This window comes from Ovis canadensis, chromosome 20 (assembly GCF_042477335.2).
Source record: "Ovis canadensis isolate MfBH-ARS-UI-01 breed Bighorn chromosome 20, ARS-UI_OviCan_v2, whole genome shotgun sequence".
Taxonomy (NCBI): Eukaryota; Metazoa; Chordata; class Mammalia; order Artiodactyla; family Bovidae; genus Ovis; species Ovis canadensis.
The window spans coordinates 43,913,977-43,933,095 of record NC_091264.1 but is presented as its reverse complement, the minus strand read 5'-3'; the positions used below and the strand labels follow the sequence as shown (position 1 = coordinate 43,933,095).

Here is a 19,119-nt window from a genome sequence, read left to right as displayed (position 1 = left end):
GCAGTGGGATTGCTGGGTCATATGGCAGTTCTATTTGCAATTTTTGAAGGAATGTCCACACTGTTCTCCATAGTGGCTATGCTAGTTTGCATTCCCATAAATGTTTTGATGATATTCCCAAGCTTTTGATTTTCTCTAGTTCACATTATCATTTTTAGAATTATTTAAAATGATAAAAAACAAAGCATGAGTGCTGATAAAATATAGAAACATAACCCAGGAATATTTAACTATCTGATAATTTTTTGGTGAGGATTAAATAGGCTAATTGATTTAGCAAATTGGTAGTTACCTGATAGGAACTCAGTCAAGCAGAGATATGCTGCTACTCCTGATTTTCAATGTCAGTTTCCTCTATGGATCTCTAATTAAAATTTATTTTTATCCATTGATTACATGTACATTTTCTTAAATTTATATTTGTAAAATGACTTGGTAAATAAGGAATAAATTATGAATAAAGTGATGGAAATATCTGGAATTTCCCATTAGAGTTTTGATAATTTAGTTTAGTTCTCTAGTATTTGGTAAACTGAAAACTGTTCTGGGAAAGGAATATTTTTATTTAAATGTTGGCATAAATAAGGCTTTATGAAACATATTGATTTGGGTCAGAGAAGGGAGCCCACGAGTTTCTATTTCTTGGAAGGATATGCAGTTCAAGGAGTCACTGAAGGTCATAAATTTGTAAAATCCTTTTCAAATCATTAACATCGATTGTTTTCCTTCAAAGAGTCTTGTTGGGAGACTCCCTTAGCAAAAACTTATTGTAAATGAAAATGCTTGGAATTATAAAAAATGCTATATAAAAGTTGAAGAACTGAAAGATTTTGTTATGATATATGAATAGGAAAATTGGTAGGAAAGAGAGAAGCAGGAAAGTGAAGGAAGAGAATACAGAAGTAAAAAAAAAAAACAGAAAAATGGAGAAATAAGACGGAAAAGGAACTATGGATACCATCTTTCTTTTGGATGTTAAGAAAATACTGCCAGTGATTGAGTGGAAAGAATATTTCCTCAAATCATTTTTAATCTACTGGACAGATAAATAATAGTACATATTTCAAACTTGTTTTGTAATCTCAGGTTTTATAGGAAGAAAAGCATGTTGAAAAGAGATATGTCTATACTGCAATATAAAGATTGATAATTTAAAGTGGTGAGAAGTGGGTACAATTACTTTCCAGTTCTTTGGAAGGAAAAAAATGTAGGTATATGACATGTCTTTTTCCTAAGTGATATAACTTATGTGTGTGTGTGCTGTGTGCTAAGTTGCTTCAGTCATATCCAACTCTGTGTGACCCTATGGACTGTAGCCTACCAGGCTCCCCTGCCCGTGGCATTCTCCAGGCAAGAATACTGGAGTGGATTGCCATGCCCTCCTCTAGGGGGTTTCCCAACATAGGGGTCAAAACAGTGTCTCTTATGTCTCCTGAATTGGTAGGTTGATTCTTTACCACTAGCGCCACCTGGGAAGTCTGATATAACTGTCTATCAAAGTTTGCTCCTATATTTCGATGCTTTGTCCCTGGAAAAATCAATGGAACAGTATCTTCATCAAGCTCATGATAAGTAACAAACGTTGAGGAGTTACTATGGGCAGGAACTCCTTCACATTTAGTTTCTCAACAAGCATAGATAGGTTCTATGATTCTCCGACCTCCCTTCCATTTTTCAAACATATAATCTAAGGAAAAACTAAGATAATGTAAGTTTAAACAACCTCCTTAGATCACAAACCATAAAGTATTCTCTTTTTAAAAATATTATTTATTTACTTATTTATTTTACTTTACAATATTGTATTGGTTTTCCAATACATTGACTTCGAATACACCATGGGTGTACATGTGTTCCTCGTCATAGGTTCTATGATTCCCCCACCTCCCCTCCATTTTTAAAACATATAATCTAAGGGAAAACTAAGAAAAGAATGTAAGTTTAAACAACCTCCTTAGATCACAAACAATATTCCTTTTTAGAAAAAAAAATTTATTTATTTATTTATTTTACTTGACAATATTGTATTGGTTTTCCCATACATTGACTTGAATCCACCATGGCTGTACATGTATTCCCCATCCTGAACCCCCCTCCCACCTCCCTCCCCATCCCATCCCTCTGGGTCATCCTAGTGCACCAGCCCCAAGCACCCTGTATCATGCATTGAACTTGGACTGGCAATTCATTTCACATATGATAATTTACATGTTTCAATGCCATTCTCCCATATCATCCCACCCTCGCCCTCTCCAACAGAGTCCAAAAGACTGTTCAATACATTTGTCTCTTTAGCTGTCTCGCATACAGAGTTATCGTTACCATCTTTCTAAATTCCATATATATACGTTAGTATACTGTATTGATAGTTTGAGCATTCTTTGGCATTGTCTTTCTTTGGGATTGGAATGAAAACTGACCTATTCCATTCCTGTGGCCACTGCTGAGTTTTCCAAATTTGCTGGCATATTGAGTGCAGCACTTTCACAGCATCATCTTCTAGGATTTGAAATAGCTCAACTGGCTTTCCATCACCTCCAATAGCTTTGTTCATAGTGATGCTTTCTAAGGCCCACTTGACTTCACATTCCAGGATGTCCGGCTCTAGATGAGTGATCACACCACCATGATTATCTTGGTTGTGAAGATCTTTTTGGTACAGTTCTTCTGTGTATTCTTGCCACTTCTTCTTTATATCTTCTGCTTCTGTTAGGTCCATACCATTCCTGTCCTTTATTGAGCCCATCTTTGCATGAAATGTTCCCTTGGTATCTCTAATTTTCTTAAACAGATCTCTAGTCTTTCCCGTTCTGTTGTTTTCCTCTATTTCTTTGCATTGATCACTGAGGAAGGCTTTCTTATCTCTCTTCTATTGCACTCATCTCACACCACTAGTAAAGTAATGCTCAAAATTCTCCAAACCAGGCTTCAGCAATACATGAACCTTGAACTTCCTAATGTTCAAGCTGGTTTTAGAAAAGGCAGAGGAACCAGAGATCAAATTGCCAACAACCTTGGATCATGCAAAAAGCAAGAGAGTTCCAGAAAAACATTTATTTCTGCTTTATTGACTATGCCAAAGCCTTTGATTGTGTGGATCACAATAAACTGTGGAAAATTCTGAAAGAGATGGGAATTTGGGACCACCTGACATGCCTCTTGAGAAACTTATATGCAGGTCAGGAAGCAACAGTTAGAACTGGACATGGAATAACAGACTGGTTCCAAATAGGAAAAGGAGTATGTCAAGGCTGTATATTGTCATCCTGCCTATTTAACTTCTATGCAGACTACATCATGAGAAATGCTGGGCTGGAAGAAGCACAAGCTGGAATCTAAGATTGCTAGGAGAATATCAATCACCTCAGATATGCAGATGACACCACCTGTATGGCAGAAAGTGAAGAGGAACTAAAAAGTCTCTTGATGAAAGTGAAAGAGGAGAGTGAAAAAATTGGCTTAAAGCTCAACATTTAGAAAAAGGAGATCATGGCATCTGGTCCCATCACTTCATGGGAAATAGATGGGGAAACAGTGGAAACAGTGTCAGACTTTATTTTGGGGGGTTCCAAAATCACTGCAGATGGTGATTGCAGCCATGAAATTAAAAGACACTTACTCCTTGGCTGGATGGTATCACTGACTTGATGGACATGAGTCTGAGTGAACTCCGGGAGATGGTGATGAACAGGGAGACCTGGCGTGCTGTGACTCATGGGGTCGCAAAGAGTAGGACACGACTGAGCGACTGAACTGAACTCCTTGGAAGGAAAGTTATGACCAACCTAGATAGCATATTGAAAAGCAGAGACATTACTTTGCCAACAAAGGTCCATCTAGTCAAGTCTATGGTTTCTCCAGTGGCCATGTATGGATGTGAGAGTTGGACTGTGAAGAAAGCTGAGCGCCGAAGAATGTATGCTTTGGAACTGTGGTGAGGAGAATACTCTTGAGAGTCCCTTGGACTGCAAGGAGATCCAACCAGTGCATTCTAAAGAAAGTCAGTCCTGAGTTTTCATTGGAAAGACTGATTATAAAGCTGAAACTCCAATACTTTTGCCAACTCATGCAAAGAAATTGACTCGTTGGAAAAGACTCTGATGCTGGGAGGCATTGGGGGCAGGAGAATAAGGGGTCGACAGAGGATGAGATGGCTGGATGGCATCACCGACTCGATGGACATGAGTTTGATGTCAACTCCAGGTGTTGATGATGGACAGGGAGGCCTGGCATGCTGTGATTCATGGAGTTGCAAAAAGTTGGACATGACTGAGTGACTGAACTGAACTGAACTGATACTGTGTTGTTGTTGTTCTTTCTGGCTTATTTCACTCCGTATAATAGGCTCCAGTTCCATAGACCTCATTAAAACTGATTCAAATATTCTTTTTAATGGCTGAGTAATACTCCATTGTGTATATGTACCACAGCTTTCTTATCCATTCATCTGCTGATGGACATCTAGGTTGCTTCCATGTCCTAGCTGTTATAAACAGTGCTTAAATGAACATTGGAGTACAAATGTCTCTTTCACTTCTGGTTTCCTCAGTGTGTATGCCGAGCAGTGGGATTACTGGGTTGTATGGCAGTTCTTGTTTCCAGTTTTTTAAGGAATCTCCACACTGTACTCCATAGTGGCTATACTAGTTTGCATTTCCACCAACAGTGTAAGAGGGTTCCCTTTTCTCCACACACACTCCAGCATTTATTGCTTGTAGACTTTTGGATGGAGAAGGCAATGGCAACCCACTCCAGTACTCTTGCCTGGAGAATCCCATGGACAGAGGAGCCTGGTAGGCTGCAGTCTGTGGGGTCGCTAGGAGTCGGACACGACTAAGCGACTTCACTTTCACTTTTCACTTCCATGCATTGGAGAAGGAAATGGCAACCCACTCCAGTGTTCTTGCCTGGAGAATCCCAGGGATGGGGGAGCGTGGTGGGCTGCCATCTATGGGGTCGCACAGAGTCAGACACGACTGAAGCAACTCAGCAGCAGCAGCAGCAGCAGACTTTTGGATAGCAGCCATTCTGACTGGCATGAAATGGTACCTCATTGTGGTTTTTATTTGCATTTCTCTGATAATGAGTGGTGTTGAGCATCTTTTCATGTGTTTGTTAGCCATCTATATGTCTTCTTTGGAGAAATGTCTGTTGTCCACTTTTTGATTGGGTCTTTTATTTTTCTGGAATTGAGATGCAGGAGTTGCTTGTATGTCTTTGAGATTAATTCTTTGTTAGTTGCTTCATTCGCTATTATTTTCTCCCATTCTGAAGGTTGTCTTTTCACCTTGCTTGTAGTTTCCTTTGTTGTGCAGAAGCTTTTCATTTTAACTAGGTTCCATTTGTTTATTTTTGCTTTTATTTCCAATATTCTGGGAGGTGGGTCATAGAGGATCCTGCTGTGATATATGTCGGAGAGTGTTTTGCCTATGTTTTCTTCTATGAGTTTAATAGTTTCTGATCTTACATTTAGATCTTTAATCCATTTTGAGTTTTTTTTGTGTATGGTGTTAGAAAGTGTTCTAGTTCATTCTTTTACAAGTGGTTGACCAGTTTTCTCAGCACCACTTGTTAAAGAGATGGTCTTTTCTCCATTGTATATTCTTGCCTCCTTTGTCAAAGATAAGGTGTCCATAGGTGCATGGATTTATCTCTGGGCTTTCTAGTTTTGTTTCATTGATCTATATTTCTGTCTTTGTGCTAGTACCATACTGTGTTGATGCCTGTGGCTTTGTAGTAGAGCCTGAAGTCAGGCAGGTTGATTCCTCCAGTTCCATTCTTCTCAAGATTGCTTTGGCTATTCAAGGTTTTTTATATTTCCATATGTGAAATTATTTTTCTAGCTCTCTGAAAAATACCATTGGTAGCTTGACAGGGATTGCATTGAATCTATAGATTGCTTTGGGTAGTATACTCCCTTTCACTATATTGATTCTTCTGATCCATGAACATGGTATATTTCTCTATTTGTGTCCTCTTTGATTTCTTTCACCAGTATTTTATAGTTTTCTACATATAGGTCTTTTGTTTCTTTAGGTAGATATATTCCTAAGTATTTTATTCTTTTTGTTGCAATGGTGAATGGAATTGTTTCCTTAATTTCTCTGTTTTCTCATTGTTAGTGTATAGGAATGCAAGGGATTTGAGGAAGAATTTGAGCTCAGAAATCCAGAGAGTGGTAGGAAGGCTGAATGAGGAAGAGAAAGAGAGAAGGAGGAAGGAAGATTGAGGTATGGGAGCAAGGTATTCACACAAATTGCAATACAAAGACACAGAGAAATAAGAGCACAAAATGAATAAAGAAATTGAAAGAGAATACGGTTGAACTTTAAGGTGTATTGAAACTTTATGATAAATGTTATAAATGTATGATCTTTGAGAGCAAAGATGAAATGATATTATAATATTTGATAAGGTTAATTTTACTAATACATGTTTAATATTTATTTTATGTATTGTTTCTAATGCAGAGTTCTAAAAATGCATCATATGAAGAAGACGTAAAGGAGGAAGAAAATCATAGAGTGATGAGTATCAAAGATTAAAACAGATCACTAAATCTTGTATTGTATTCCCAAAATAAGGATGCAAAAATCTCATTATTTAGTAAAAAGGAGTCAAATAATTCATACTGCCCCTCCTCCTATTTCTGTACTGGAACATCACAGGTCTTTGAGCAACTTCATTTGAACCATTCCCTGAAGAGACGATTGCTCTAGAGGCTATGTTCACAATTCGCAATGACAGCCACAGTGATTTCATCCTTCTAGGCTTCTCTGACAAGCCATATTTGGAGAAGAAGCTCTTTTCAGTAATTCTGATCTCTTATTGCTTAACTATTACAGGAAATATAGTCATAATTCTTGTCTCTGTGAAGGATCCAAAACTCCACAGCCCAATGTATTACTTTCTTTCCAACCTATCTCTGCTGGATCTCTGTTTCACCAGCAGCTGTGTTCCACAGATGTTGGTTAATTTCTGGGGTCCAGAGAAGACCATCAGCTACACTGGCTGTGCCATTCAACTCTATGTCTTCTTGTGGCTTGGGACCACTGAATGTGTCCTGCTTGTGGTCATGGCTGTGGACTGCTATGTGGCAGTGTGTCATCCACTGCAATATACCACTATCATGCACCCAAAACTTTGTCTGCAGCTGGCCATCCTAGCATGGGGGACTGGCCTGATTCAGTCTCTGATTCAGTCTCCTGCTACCCTCCAGTTACCTTTCTGCTCCCACGAGAAGGTGGATGACATAGTGTGTGAAGTTCCAGCCCTCATTCAGGTCTCCAGTGCAGACACCATCGACATTGAAATCCAGATACTCATAGCTGGTATTATTCTCCTGGTGGTGCCCTTGCTTATTATCCTTTCCTCTTACGTTGCTATTGCTAAAGCTGTGCTGAGAATAAAGTCAACTGCAGGGAAGAAGAAAGCATTTGGTACCTGCACTTCTCATCTTCTTGTAGTGTCCCTCTTCTATGGCACTGTCACAGCTGTTTATCTTCAACCCAAGAGTCACTATACTCATGAACAGGGCAAGTTTCTCACCCTTTTCTACACTGTTGTAACCCCGACTCTTAACCCGCTCATCTACACTCTAAGGAACAAGGAGGTAAAGGGGGCACTAATAAGGCTGGGGAGGAGGACCTGGAATATTCAGAATAACTAAAGATGTTGACATATGTTGGATGTTTGCTTAACCTAAGAAAGAAAATAACTTTATCATTAAAAGCTGAAGATATACCTCCCAACCTTAGAGTAGTAGAAAAGGAGCTGCATTTTGCTCAAGCTGAGATTTCAGTCCTATTCATCAATCACTTATTAAGCCTTATTTGCTTCATGGTGCTGATTTAAGCACAGTATATGGTAGAAATGAATATATTTATCAGTCATATTAAATAGCACATAATATAGTTGCATTGGGGCAACAAAAGAAACACAAACTTGCAAAATAAAAGACTAAGTATAACATTTCATGCCTTTCCATTATTTCTCTTTCCTTTGTTCTATTTTCCTCCACTATAGTGTTTCTATTTCCCAACAATTACTTCCATCTAAACATCTAGTCCCAACAAGGCTCCTAACATTTTTAGAGAGTGTTCAAGAAATACTTAGATAATCTAACCAGTAGTTCTAGTTTTGAGTTACTTCTGCCTTTTTGCCTCAGTCTGTCCTTTGTTGATGTGTGATGTGCCTAGAAATCCCCAGTACACCAATGTTTCCCAAGCAGAGGTCAGTACTTACTGCTGTCTGGTGCTACTGCTCTACAAACCTGTATCCAAGTTTCTTAGTTTGAGCCCCAATATTCTGGGCCTTCGATTATAGGAATTGACTTCATTTTTCCTCATTCTGAGTCTCTGTCATAATGAAATGGCTTTCTTTTTATCAAATCCAAGTCCCTTGTGTCTCAGTTGGTAAAAAAAATCTGCCTACAATGTGAGAGACCTGGGTTTGATCCTTGGATTGGGAATACCCTTGGAGAAAGGAAAGGCTACCCACTCTAGTATTCTGGCCTGGAGAATTTCATGGACTGTATAGTCCATAGAGTCAGACATGACTGAGCAACTTCCACTTTTCAAGACACAAAAAATCATCCACATCATGGAGCGTATTGTCCAAAGCTGTATAGAGACATTAACCAAAATATTTTTAATTTATCATCTTAATGGGGAGAGACTTGCTCTTCAACTCCTGCTTTGGTCTGATTACCATGCCTCATGCCTTTTGACCTTTGAATATTATTCACCAAAATTTGTTTATTGATGTTTTTTATCTACCACTTATAAGTGTTCACTACTCTAGTTTGTTTCACTGAAATCAAGGGTATAAACTTGATTCTCCTGTAAGATTGTCGAATCAACTATACCTCCCATCTGCTGATGCCTATTGCATGTACAGGTGGGAGTAGTATGAGGCTCTATTCCATCCCATTTTCCTATACTAATGAACTGTGCCACTTGTTTCTGACTTGGAAATTTCATATAAAATTTTTAAAATGAATTCTTACTTGTGATCTTTTTAAAATATAAATTTATTTATTTTAATTGGAGGCTAATTACTTTACAATATTGTATTGGTTTTGCCATACATCAACATGAATCTGCCACGGGTGTACACGTGTTCCTCATCCTGAACCCCTCTCCCACCTCCCTCCTTAAAAAAAGTATTAAGTAACTCAAACCGACATTAAACTTGTAAGAAATAACAATACATTTCTCACTGTTGATAAGATAACAATGGTTGTATAAGCATTTTTTATCTTTCCACTCTATTCTAAGATTAAAGGAAGTAAATGGGAAGGAATCTAAAAGGACAGAGTTTGTTTTGTGACATATTGCTTTAAGATAGTAAAGCTGGAGCCGCTCTGGGGAATGTTGAGGTTTATAATGTGGATATAGTAATGAGTACCTGAAATAAAAAGTGGTTTCTACCTTGGAGATGGAAACAGGGATGCCGGCATATTCAAAAGTTCATCTTACTTTTGACATAGGCTGCAATGATACCAGGTCTTTTAGTAAGTGAAAAGTTGTGCATCTGATGCCAAAATGTAAATGCATGGGGAGAGAGGTCATGATACCAGTAAATTACAGCAGTATGAAAGGAAGAAGGTACACGGTTCCTCAGGCTTTAGAATTCATAAGATTCACATGGTGTACTTGTTAAAAGTTAAAGTACTTGTGTTTCATACACAGAATTTCTGATTTAAAGCATTTGATTGTGCCCTGGGATGGGCATTTTAAATAACACCGTGGGTGATTCTAATGCAGGCTGTTTAGGACCACACTGTGGAAAGTTCTAGTCTAGATAGTTGCTCAGCTAAAATGACATGAGCTTCAAATAATCCATGTATTTTAAAAATAGGAGCAAAGGGAATGATCTAGAAATAGAATAAAGCCAATAGCTCAAATCCCACTTTCTGAAGTGAGTGTGGGATTATTTTCTCATAAGGGAGTTGTGGTTGAAATACTGTCTTCAAGAAAGTCTCAATTCAATTAACACTAGGAGGTATAAAAAATGTTAAGTAAATTATTTGAGGATACAGGTAAATTATTAATTATGGGACAGGAGATCCCAACAGTACATAGGAAGGATAAGGTCATAGGAAGGATAAGTGCAGATGTATGGAAAGGAAAGAGGTTCTACTATGGGTCTAATAGCACGGAAAATGTTTGTTGCTGTTCAGTCACTCAGTTATGTCTGACTGTTTGTGACCACATGGACTGAAACATGCCAGACTTCCCTGTCCTTCACCATGTCCCAGAACTTGCCCAAACTCATGTCCATTGAGTCAATGATGCCATCCAACCACCTCATCCTCTGTCGCCTTCTTCTCTTCCTCCTGCCTTCAATCTTTCCCAGCATCAGGGGCTTTTCTAATGAGTCAGCTCTTAACATCAGATGGCCAAATTATTGGAGCTTCAGCTTCAGCATCAGTCCTTTCAATGAATATTCAGGACTGATTTCCTTTAGGATTTACTGGTTGGATCTTTTTGCAGTCAAAGGTACTCTCAAGGGTCTTCCAACACCACAGCTCAAAAGCATCAATTCTTTGGTGTTCACCTTCTTTATGGTGCACTCTAACATTCACATATGACTACTGAAAAAAAACATAGCTTTGAATATACAGACCTTTGTTTGCAAAGTAATACCTCTGCTTTTTAATATGCTGGCAAAAATACATTCACCTTTTGGGAGATGACTGAAGAAACAGTGATGAGAAGCACTGTGGACTTAGCTATGTCCTGACTTATTAGTTGACATGATTTTTTTTTCCCACCCTAATCACAAATTTTTGTGGAATGTATATTGAGAGCCAGGCATTGTTATAAAACCATAAATAAGTCATAAAATATTGACTCCTTCATAGATATTCTAGATGATAGTCAATGTTTCCTTGGATAAGTGACTAATTCAGGAAAAGGCTGACTATATCATACATTCAGGCATTCCATTACTTTTAAATCTCTAGAATGGGGAGGGGCAACATTTTCTGGCACATGTGTTGTATATGGTGGCAGATTGAACCTTCTGATGGTTGCAAGGTAAGTTCTGTGTATATATTGGTCTGTAATCCACTCAAGTTCCTGAACATAAGACCTGCCACAAGACAGGAAAACATGTTCACCAGTATAAAACCCATGATCAGTGGTATGTGCATTTATGTACCTATATGTTTGCATGTCTGCCTTTTTTGTGTGTAGCCATGGAAAATGAATCATATATGAAAAAATAACACTTAAAATGTGGCTATTATAAAAGTTATAAAACTTATCCCTTTTCACATGGACAGTGGGAGAATTCAGTAAGAGCAGTATTTGAAAGAGCAAAAAAAAACCAATAAAAGCAAAAGTCACTAATCATCAGAGAAACATTTATGAGTGTAGAATCCACAGATTTTAAAAATTGGGTTTAAATTTATCTTTTGGATTCTTTTCTCTCTTGCCAAGATAACCTATACTTTAGCAGTGACATTATTATTCTATAAAAACACTCAAATGCCTATTCTATCTGCCTTTGAATGTTATTGGATTTTTGTATATGTTGATATATTGTTCATACTTAAAACTAGATTCAACTGTTAAGATGTATTATGCCCTTCTCAATACATTTTATTCTTTTATCAATGTACTGCCTAGATAATTTTGTAAAAATTCACATGTTTCTGTGATGCTAGCTTTAGGATAGAGTCATCTTACTTATACTGTGTAGCCAGTGCTAAAATGCTTCAGCCTATTGATAAAGTTGTTGAACTGAATGATAAAGAAAATCCTTAAAGAATGGAACATGAGTTCATAGAATAGGAATGATGAATAAAGTTTTTTTAAAATTTTCACCCATTTTTTAAATTGAAGTCTAGTCAATTTACACCATTGTGTTAATTTCAGTTATATAGCTGCATGAGTGACTGAACTGAACTGAACTGAACTGAGCTGAACCTATATTTTAATAACCTAGAATACATATAAGTTCTTGCCTGGAGAATCCCAGGGACGGGGGAGCCTGGTGGGCTGCCGTCTTTGGGGTTGCACAGAGTCGGACACGACTGAAGCAACTTAGCAGCAGCAGCAGCAGCAGAACACATATACCACAGCTTCTTTATCTATTTTCTGTCAATGGACATTTAGGTTGCTTCCATGTCTTCAGTTCAGTCGCTCAGTCATGTCTGACTCTTTGCGACCCCATGGACTGCAGCACACCAGGCTTCCCTGTCCATCACCAACTCCTGGAGCTTATTCAAACTTATGTCCCTTGAGTTGGTGATGCCATCCAACCATCTCATCCTCTGTCATCCCCTTCTCCTCATGCCTTCAATCATTCCCAGCATCAGGGTCTTTTCAAATGAGTCAGTTCTTTGCATCAGGTGGCCAAAGTATTGGAGTTTCAACTTTAGCATTAATCTTTCCAATGAATATTCAGGACTGATTTCCTTTAGGATGGACTGGTTGGATCTTTTGCAGTCCAAGGGACTCTCAAGAGTCTTCTCCAACACCACAGTTCAAAAGCATCAATTCTTTGGCTCTCAACTTTCTTTATAGTCCAACTCTTACAACAATACATGACTACTGGAAAAATCAAAGCTTTGACTAGATGGACCTTTGTTTGCAAAGTAATGTCTCTGCTTTTTAATATGTTGTCTAGGTTGGTCATAACTTTTCCTCCAAGGAGAAAGTGTCTTTTAATTTCATGGCTGCAGTCACCATCTGCAGTGATTTTGGAGCCCCCCAAAATAAAACCTACCACTGGTTCCACTGTTTCCCCATCTATTTGCCAGCAAGTGATGGGACCAGATGCCATGATCTTAGTTTTCTGAATGTTGAGTTTTAAGCCAACTTTTTGACTCTCCTCTTTCACTTTCATCAAGAAGCTCTTTAGTTCTTCTTCACTTTCTGCTGTGTGTTATCTGCAGTGTTATCTGCATATCTGAGGTTATTGATATTTCTCCCAGCAATCTTGATTCCAGCTTGTGATTAACCCAGTCCAGCATTTCTGATGATGTACTCTGTATAAGTTAAATAAGCAGGGTGACATTATACAGCCTTGATGTACTCCTTTCCCAATTTGGAACCAGTCTGTTGTTCCATGTCCAGTTCTAACTGTTGCTTCTTGACCTGCATACAGATTTCTTGGAGGCAGGTCAGGTGGTCTGGTATTCCCACCTGTTTAAGAATTTTCCAGAGTTTGTTGTGATCCACACAGTCAAAAGCTTTGGCATAGTCAATAAAGCATAAGTAGATATTTTTCTGGAACTCTCTGGCTTTTTCAATAATCCAACAGATGTTGACAATTTGATCTCTGGTTCCTCTGCCTTTTCTAAATCCAGCTTGAACATTTGGAAGGTATGTATGGTTCCATGTCTTGGCTATTGTAAATTGTGCTGCTATGAGCATTGGTGTGCATATATCTTTTTTTAATTAGAGTTTTCTCCCATGCCCAGGAATGGGGTTTCAAGATTATATAGTAACTCTATCTTTAGTTTTTAAAGGAACCTCAATACTGATTTCCATAGCGGCTGCTCCAACTAACATTCCCACCAACAACGTAGGAGGGTTCCTTTTGCTCCACAGCCTCTCCAGCATTTATTATCTGTAGACTTTTAAGTGATGGCCATTCTGACTGTTGTGAGGTGATACCTCACTGTAATTTTGATTTTGATTTCTCTAATAATCGATAATATTGAGCATCTTTTCTTGTGCCTGTTGGCCATTAGTTAGTGACTTTGAAAGGCACTTTTAGTTGAGAACCAACTTGGCATTATAAGATACTGACATTAAAATATAAGCACATTTTCTAGGCATTATTTTCACTTTTAGGTAAAGGCTATTACTAAAATAATTTCACAATGAACTAAAGGTTACATGGAGCCAATTTCTTTATTGGAAATGCCTTGTGAAAAGATGTTAGTGTCCTATTGTTTCTCCAGAAAGTTTTTCTTTTCTAATCAGCCTCTTCATGACTCCCTTGAACTCCTTATTCCTTAATGTATAGATCTGACAGAGGATGAGATGGCTGGATGGCATCACTGGCTCGATGGACATGAGTTTGAGTGAACTCCAGGAGTTGGTGAAAGACAGGGAGGCCTGGCATGCTGTGATTCATGGGGTTGCAAAGAGTCAGACATGACTGAGCAACTGAACTGAACTGAACTGATAGAGCAGTGGGTTCAAGCTGAGAGTAACAATGGAGTAAAAGATACTGAGTAGTTTACCCTCATCCTGAGATGGACTGTTTCCTGGTTGTATGTACATGTAGATAACAGTCCCATAGAAGATGGAGACCACAATGAGATGGGAGGAACAGGTCCCAAATGCTTTTTGTCTCCCTGCTACAGACTTGGACTTGAGCACAGCTACAGCAATGAAGCTATATGAAACCAGAATGAGAAGAAGCGGTGGGAGGAAAATAAAAAACACAGTGCAAATAAGATTTCTTCCATGACTGTGGTGTCCACACATGCGATTTTGACCATTGCAGATATCTCACAGAAATAGTGATCCAGGTGGTGGTTTTCACATCGAGGAAGACTCATAGCATAGGGAGAGAGGATCATGCAATTAATGATACCAATTATCCAAGTCATGGTCACTAGGCCTCGACAGAGTTGAGGGTTCATTATTGTCATGTAATGTAGAGGCTTGCAGACAACATTGAATCTGTCATAGGACATCACAGCCAGGAGCATACATTCAACTGTGCATAATGTCACATCAATGAAAAGTTGAAAGGCACAACCACTGAAAGAGATTTTTTTGTCTTTACCCCAAACATTGACCAACATCTGTGGGACTATATTTGTGGTATAAAAGAGATCCAAGATGGCCAGATTTCTAAGGAAGAAATACATAGGAATTTGGAGACGTTCATCTAGTAATGGCAGCAGGATGATGGCGATATTTCCTATCAAGGCAATAGTGTAGAAGAAAAAGACAACCTCAGAGATGATCATGTCCAGTTGAGGCCGTCCAGGGAAACCAAAGTAGCTATCATTGACCATTTTCTTATTTTCTTGATATCAACTGTGAAAATAAAATATTAAGTATTGGAAGCCATAGTGAGTATATTTTTAAACAGTATTGCAGATATATATTGCTAAGATAAACATCACACAATTAAAAAATTAGTATTTAAATCTCATAATTATTCTAACTTTCCTGTTTATCCAATTTGGTATAAAATTTATTTCAAGGGCAATTTGCCTCCAGAGTTTATACTCTCAATTACTTTGTATCCTTCTGTGTCAAGGTAAAAAACTGCAGAAGTCTCAGAAGAAAATCCTGAGAAAAATTGCTGAATGAAGCCAGATGGACTTCCTTTTACAAATCAAGAAGCTCAAAAGGGAGTTGGGAATCAGCAACAAATTATTACCTCCTTCATCCAAGGGTTCATAGAAAATGAAGGTTTTATAACTCTTATTCCTTTTCTATTAGTTAAGCTGCAAAGGTTCAATCCTGCTATCCATTTTCACTCTGCTATATAAATCTTCTGATCTTATATTTTAAAATGCAAATTTTTGTTTCAACTAAAAACTTGTATTCCAATCATTATTTTCCCTTTTCCACCCCTCCCCAGAAACAGCATTCTCCCTCTTTCATTGCAGATACCATATTTTTTATCTGTATTTTTGATTCCAAATTCTATCATTTCCTATGGAGTGATGCTTTTAAATGGACCCATTTCTTAATTTTACGCTCAGTCATTAATATTCACAAATGACTATGTGACTATATGAATTGTCCATATCCTATCCCTCATCTTATAGAAGCTCCAGTTCTACTACTTATGCATTTAAAATGTTAAACCGCTTCAAGAGGGGGAAAATTGTGTTATTTTTATGTTCATATCCCTAGTGACTTTTCTCAGATTTAGCACAGAAAAAAAAAATCTGAAAACATTTGATGTTGGTCCAGAGAGACTTTGATGACCACACGTGGATTTTTTTTCCTGTCTAACAAAATTAGTATCTTTTTTACAAACGCATTTCTACTAAGAAAATGTCTGTCGAGCACACTAATGGGTTCTTAGTTTCTAAACCAGTGGTCTTTACTAAATTATTTTTCTACTTGAATTTTCTATGGCAGGTTCAGTTCAGTTCTCAGTTCAGTCTCTCAGTTGTGTCCGACTCTTTGAGACCCCATGAATCGCAGCACGCCAGGCCTCCCTGTCCATCACCATCTCCCGGAGTTCACCCAGACTCACGTCCATCGAGTCTGTGATGCCATCCAGCCATCTCATCCTCGGTCGTCCCCTTCTCCTCCTGCCCCCAATTCCTCCCAGCATAAGTCTTTTCCAATGAGTCAACTCTTCACATGAGGTGGCCAAAGTACTGGAGTTTCAGCTTTAGGATCATTCCTTCCAAAGAAATCCCAGGGCTGATCTCCTTCAGAATGGACTGGTTGGATCTCCTTGCAGTCCAAGGGACCCTCAAGAGTCTTCTCCAACACCACACTTCAAAAGCATCAATTCTTCGGCGCTCAGCCTTCTTCACAGTCCAACTCTCACATCCATACATGACCACAGGAAAAACCATAGCCTTGACTAGACGGACCTTAGTCGGCAAAGTAATGTCTCTGCTTTTGAATATACTATCTAGGTTGGTCATAACTTTTCTTCCAAGGAGTAAGCGTCTTTTAATTTCATGGCTGCAGTCACCATCTGCAGTGATTTTGGAGCCCCAAAAAATAAAGTCTGACACTGTTTCTACTGTTTCCCCATCTGTTTGCCATGAAGTGATGGGACCAGATGCCATGATCTTCATTTTCTGAATGTTGAGCTTTAAGCCAACTTTTTCACTCTCCTCTTTCACTTTCATCAAGAGGCTTTTTAGCTCCTCTTCACTTTCTGCCATAAGATGATGTCATCTGCATATCTGAGGTTATTGATATTTCTCCCAGGAATCTTGATTCCAGCTTGTGTTTCTTCCAGTCCAGCGTTTCTCATGATGTACTCTGCATATAAGTTAAATAAGCAGGGTGACAATATACAGCCTTGACGCACTCCTTTTCCTATATCAAACCTGCCCTTTGCCTTCATAAATAATTCTCTTCAATTTTTCACTAGCATTTGCCCCAGTGCAATTTCCATTCTTTTTCTCCTTTCTTCCTGCATTTATAAACAACATTCTCTAGTGGAGTCCCCTTCCCCCATATTTCCTCTGCCTTTATGGTTTAAGTTACTAATTCTGCACACATAACTAAGCATTCTATTTTTTATGGTCCCTTCATCTTTTGCAGCTTCAAATTTACAAATTTAGCCAATCTGTGGGATTTCCACTGGATTTTACTCCCATTTCAAGCATATATGCAAAATTGAATTCATTCTGTTTTAAATCTTAAAACAAAAGCTTTTTATCCCTATAGCTGCCTCATAAGGTATCTCCTAGGTTCTTAACAAATGTTTGTTAAAATGAATTTATGTGTTTGGGGAATAGAGATTAAAAACACAAATACCCATTTTCATGTGAAATCAATTAGGATTTAATATACAGCTCAAACTTTGAAGAAAAGAAAATTGGTATAAAAGCCAGAAGCTTTTATGCAAATTCTTTAAATTGGAAATCTTATCAAATGTTTTAAAAACAGCATAATTTCTCTCCCCACTTACCCTAATTAAGCTTAGTGAGTTTTTCTGTGGTGGTGATTTAACCAAGGACTTTCTGGAGGAGAAAAATCTAAGTCTTCTAAAGTAGGAAAAGTTTCTTTCTCTCTTTCTTTAAATAAGACTGAATATGTAATTCTTCATCATATGCTGCTGCTACTGCTGCTAAGTTGCTTCAGTCGTGTCCGACTCTGTGCAACCCCATAGACGGCAGCCCGCCAGACTCCCCCATCCCTGGGATTCTCCAGGCAAGAACGCTGAAGTGGGTTGCCATTTCCTTCTCCAATACATGAAAATAAAAAGTCGCTCAGGCATGTCCGACTCTTAGCGATCCCATGGACTGCAGCCCACCAGGCTCCTCCATCCATGGGATTTTCCAGGCAAGAGTACTGGAGTGGGGTGCCATTGCCTTCTCTGTTTTCATTACATAGTTCTTACCGTTTCCTCCCACTTGCCATTGAGATCCTATATGATAGTGGCAGGGGACAGCCACTGCTTGTCATCTTTCGCAGTTCATGTACCCATTCAAGAAGAATCTTCCCATTATACATTTCAGAGAAAAAAAATCTTCAGTGTGAAAGATAACAAGTAGTTTTCCCTAACCAGCCAAGGTAAAATTAGTTGAGTCTTGGAAGATCTTGGGGACACTGGGTTACTAAATAGCAATTAAATGAGTGTTGTATAATTATCCAAGGAAGAAGATCATTAAAAAAAAATCTCCCAGGAGAAGTTCCCCTAGTTAACCAATAATATTGATATATGATAAAATAAATAACTACAACAATTTTACAAGTCAGTATACATTTCTTGTAAGTGGTTTGATCAATAAAATGCTTTTATTGATGGCTTTATTATCCTACTTTATATGGAAAAACATTGTTTGTCTAGAATTTATAGATTATCACAAGGTAACAGACATAATGAACAATACAGATGAGACACACAAACCTACATATGATAGTTACTGTACTTTTTATCTTTTCTGTCACCTCTAGTTTGTATCACCCAAACTTTCAAATATATTTTCATAACAATGAAATACCTAGTTTTGGCAAAAAAAAGGACAACCTCATAGAAGTGTACCAGACTCACTACCACAGACAGAAAGGGTGAGAGAATTATAGTGACAATCATTGGATAGCTTTATGATTGAAAACCATAATGTATTATTTAAACGTTTGCCTGTTACTCCCATTGAGGGCACACTGATCAATTACATACTCCTTGGAAATTGCCATTTTTTAATAATTGAGATTTCATTGGTTGTTTTGAGGATCACTATACAGACATTTCAGTTTGTATACAATTCTTCACATATGTACCAAAAATCTAAAAAAATCATGTAGTTGTGATTCTTAATAGTTATTCTGTGACTTTTCAGCTTAAAATTTGGAGCAAATTTTTCTTAACAGGATATCAAGTATAAATTATCTTCAAATATTGATATTCCGTTACATCATAAGTCCCACTAATTCACAATTTAATATCATATACTCTACATAATCAAACTGTCAATTGTTCACAGCA

General features: G+C 38.0%; 1 protein-coding gene and 1 pseudogene across 1 annotated transcript; one reads left to right on the top strand and one right to left on the bottom strand.

Annotated features, from left to right (window-relative positions):
* Positions 1–6,724: 6,724 nt before the first annotated feature.
* LOC138425176 (olfactory receptor 2H2-like) lies at positions 6,725–13,992 on the top strand. The gene is made up of 3 exons (XM_069562776.1): positions 6,725–7,635; positions 11,006–11,042; positions 13,987–13,992. The coding sequence occupies exons 1-3, from the start codon at positions 6,725–6,727 to the stop codon at positions 13,990–13,992; spliced, it is 954 nt and encodes a 317-aa protein (XP_069418877.1).
* A 119-nt stretch (positions 13,993–14,111) lies between these two features.
* LOC138425175 (olfactory receptor 2W1-like) lies at positions 14,112–14,992 on the bottom strand (annotated as a pseudogene).
* Between the last annotated feature and the right edge of the window lie 4,127 nt (positions 14,993–19,119).

Coding starts and splice junctions, on each gene's coding strand:
- LOC138425176 (XM_069562776.1), top strand. CDS start 6,725: ATGTTCACAATTCGCAATGACAGCCACAGTGATTTCATCCTTCTAGGC. Junction 7,636..11,005: donor AAGGGGGCACTAATAAGGCT/GGGGAGGAGGAC, acceptor GCACATGTGTTG/TATATGGTGGCAGATTGAAC.